Here is a 3,965-nt window from a genome sequence, read left to right as displayed (position 1 = left end):
CCCGGAAGTAGGATTCGTCACGTCATCACTGAACAATCGGATTATTATTACTGTGATATTGAACTGGCCTCAAGATATTGATAACGATTACTAACTTTCTGGTAATGCGACACAACTGGTATGATGTGTACTAGGTATGTCACAATGACTGCGCTGACAATAACTGTGATATTTAAAAATGAAATATCAATATTGTATCAGTGACATTCATATGAATCTAAATAACTCTGATTTGGCTTTGGGCTTTTTTACATGTAAGGTCACAGATTCTCACCATCTCTTTGACTTTAATTCAATTTCCAAAAAATACTAAACAAAAATAAACAGACTTAAAGAATTTGACTGATTCAGTTATTGCTTTTTAAAATATTTTTGGCAGATTTTCTATAGCACTGGCAATTATATTGTTCTGATTAATTTAGTTTTAAATGGATAATTGGTTAATTGTTTAGTGAAAATCTGATGTGATGTGAAGTTCTACCTTTTTCTTTTAAAATCCTTTATTTGAACTGTAAGAAGAACTCTGCAGATTTATTTTAACACCATCTAACCTTGAGCCAAGATCATCTTTAATGTATTGTTAATGCGGGAGAAACAGGAACGCCGATAAAGAACAAGAACACAGAACAGTCAGTTTTAACCACTGGGTCAGCTTACGCTTTGATTATACTCAGACACAGACACGGACAGCTGGAGACCCAACAGACTAGGAGTTATTCCTGTTATAATTCTATGAACTATGCCTAAATTCCACTTCCTTGGGCGCACGTGTAGTTGATGTCACTCAGACACAAGCGGCCTCAAGCGGACCCCAGCTGACTCGCAGATCTGCAAATTCTGATCAAACTTACACTAACTATGACTAAATAAACTAAAACAAACTGTGACTCCTAATGGTTTTTCTTGTATAAGTCACTACTTTTAGCCAGATTAACCTAGAATAGACTACATACTCTCCAGGACTATAAAACTGAAAACTAAAGCAATAAAGCAATTAAGCTGTATAAATTCTGCACACACTGCACTTATCCAAACAACTTGGTGCATGATGGTCAGAAGCTCTCTGGTGACCGGCTATTGCATCGCACGATTCTGCTGAATAGAGACAGTTCTTTTGAGAAGTCGCAGGCCAGTAAACACATAGAAGGAGAAACATTTGAAATACTAATGATAGTATATTTAAAAAAAAAAAAAAAAAAAAAAAAAGGAGAAGAAGAAATGATTCAATCACTTCTTAGCTGGGTCAAACAGCCTGGTTTCTAAGCAACAGGACGCCCTCTGCAGGACAAACATACCCCGTTGCCAAGAAAAATGACATTCTCGTCTCCACTTTGGCCCTCTGAGCACTCTAAGTGTGACTATTTTTGTCCCTTTGTCAACTTGTCAGCAAACAGCACAGAGAACAATAGAGAATAGAGAGGGAGATCTGACCACACACACTCTTCCGCTCGTTGCGTGCTTGATGTAAGACTGGAAGACTGTTCAGGCCAGGACAGGACACTGAGCCCCACAATACCTGACCCACTTTTTCTTGACCAAACTCATCAGAGCTTCAATCAAAGCCAATTGTGACTCAACATATAACTGAATTTCTAAGCAGTTCAGTGTCACTATACTGAACCCCTGATAAGTCATTAAGAGTATAAAACATAAATTTAAAAAATGAAAGAGTTAAATCGATAATTTTAGCCTAATGCAGAGTTTCATCATCTTTATTATAAAATGTATTATTTAAGAAGTTTAGCACCAGCACTCGAACAGAAACACAGTACTTTGACTCACGGTGTAAAAGTCTGAGTCTCAGTTAACCTGTTCTTTATGTATGTTGACAAATCAACAAATTCCATGCCAAAAATTCTGTCTTTTAAATATATTGCTCCACAATACTATTTTCTTTTTAAATATACATATATATAATTCTATTTTTATTTCTGTTAAGTAAAATGCATACATGTATATGAGCTTACACACTTGATTTCCTAATTTATTACATCTATCTATCAACCAATCAACCAACCAATTTTCCTTTCAAATGTTATATAACATACAAACTGCTGTCAATGTGGCTGGCTTCTCAGTGGGCCAAACGTGGAATATAAATAAATAAATAAATAAATAAATAAATAGTGTGTGGCAAAAACATTAATCCGACCTTTGGCTAATGATCAACCCGCCCACTTGCTATCACCACCCTGAAGACAGGAGCGTTTCCAGCAGCTGATCTGAGGATAATGTCTGACCGGTGAACACAGCTGAGCAGACTTGAGGGCCAGCACCAGCTGCTACTTCCTGTGACAGCCTTTCTTATCTCCAGCAACAGGTGACTGCCCGAAGCTGCCCTCGGGGGCTGAGACGGACAGCTGACAAACCTACTGGGCAACAAATTCGATCTGCAGTCTTTTAATTTGGAAGGTGCAATCCAATCCACGATATCGGCTAACTTTTACGTTATTAACCTGGCAAGGTGTACCACGCGTTAAGGATTGCGGTTGCTTATTCACATTTAACAGGGCGCAGGAGTTAGCTAGCCACCCAGATAACCTCGTAGCTATCCAGCTGTGTTCATCGGTCCATCACCACCAGCAACACACACACAAACAGTCAAAAGCACCGAGCCTTTGGCATGAAACTACTTTAACTGGACAAAGTTAATGTAAGGCAACAGATGGCCACACGTTAGCATACTTCTTGCTCTTTTTTTTCTTTTTTTCTGTTTACGGCTATAGCTAGTTAGCTAACATGTTAGTTGACTTAATGATAAGAATGATGCAACATTAGCCTAGCATTTAGACTTTTATTTCAAAAATAACATTTGCACGGCAGGCTTAAGTCACTATCGACAAACCTAATAGTTTTATGTTACACAAGTTTAAGGAAAAATAAGCAGTCGACGTGACACGCCGCTCCTTATCTCCATACTGTAAAAACTCGAGCAAACTGGCGTTAATCAGTTTTCCTCAAAAGTGTCGAGCTGACTACACCCCAACTAACTGAATTCATAGGTGAGCATTACCTGGTCTTGTATCTTCAACACAGCCATATTCCTTGAGTTAAGACCAAAGGAGGCAGCAACTCGCACGGGAGTTACTGTAAATTACCCGGGGTAGACTGAAAGGGAAAAGACGCTCCGCGGCGGCTTCTCCCTCTTCCTGTCACGGACGCACTCACTGGGAATACACAGCATCAACTTCCCCATATTTTCACTGTTATGTATCCCACTTATCAGGGAAATCATCATGTTGTTTCCCATAAACACAAAACGCAGACTCCAGCGCCCTCGCCATATGTCAATATGAATTGTATACTGATTGAAAATAAAGTAGTTTTGTATTAACTACGCTGAGATAAATTCAAAATCACATTTTTTCCTGTTTGTACAGTGTAAAAACAATCATTGTGCTACATAGTGTGAAGGCATGAAGCAACTATAGACAAACATATGAAGTAAAATATTTTTTTATTTAATTTTCAGCGTTCAGTATTATAAAAACATATAGTTAGGTCAATATATAATTAACAGAAACACAACACCATTTTTAAATTTAATTGGTAACAGAAGCTTATTATTATTATTATAAAATGAATTTGAGAACGGAACACCGGCTTTAGTTTAAGGGTAATCACATCATTGTATGTGTTGCATTTGTTTTCTTGAAGGTGAGGAAGTGGAATATTTTGGAATGACTCGTTCTCAACTCAGTCAGTGGGGTGAAGGTGAGTCAAGTGGAAGAACGGAAGTTGTCTTAGATAGTGCCAGTGAATTTCTGGCCTAACTGCTTTATTTCAAAATTTTAAAGTCTTAAAATCATCTTTAATTACTTTCAGAAATAAGAATTGAGTGCACAAGTTTGAATTTAGTTTTGGATTTTGTCACACAGGCTCAAATATGTACATACACCCCCACAAATATTTGGTTCTTCTAGGGGACATTGCTTTTAGTAGTCATCAAAAAACCTCTCGGCATA

At 37.6% G+C, this 3,965-nt stretch overlaps 1 protein-coding gene across 1 annotated transcript in view; it reads right to left on the bottom strand.

The window, feature by feature from the left end:
• The window catches only part of ankrd28a (ankyrin repeat domain 28a), a 20,690-nt gene extending 17,514 nt beyond the window's left edge, over nucleotides 1–3,176 (bottom strand). The window contains exon 1 of the mRNA XM_005753207.2: nucleotides 3,014–3,176. Within this exon, the coding sequence (XP_005753264.1) occupies nucleotides 3,014–3,040 (27 nt within the window). The 5' untranslated portion in view covers nucleotides 3,041–3,176. The remainder of the gene's footprint in view (nucleotides 1–3,013) is intronic.
• Between the last annotated feature and the right edge of the window lie 789 nt (nucleotides 3,177–3,965).

Source organism: Pundamilia nyererei, unplaced genomic scaffold (genome assembly GCF_000239375.1).
Source record: "Pundamilia nyererei isolate P.nyererei 1_Seehausen unplaced genomic scaffold, PunNye1.0 scaffold00413, whole genome shotgun sequence".
Classification (NCBI taxonomy): Eukaryota; Metazoa; Chordata; class Actinopteri; order Cichliformes; family Cichlidae; genus Pundamilia; species Pundamilia nyererei.
This window is presented reverse-complemented; position numbering and strand designations above follow the sequence as displayed.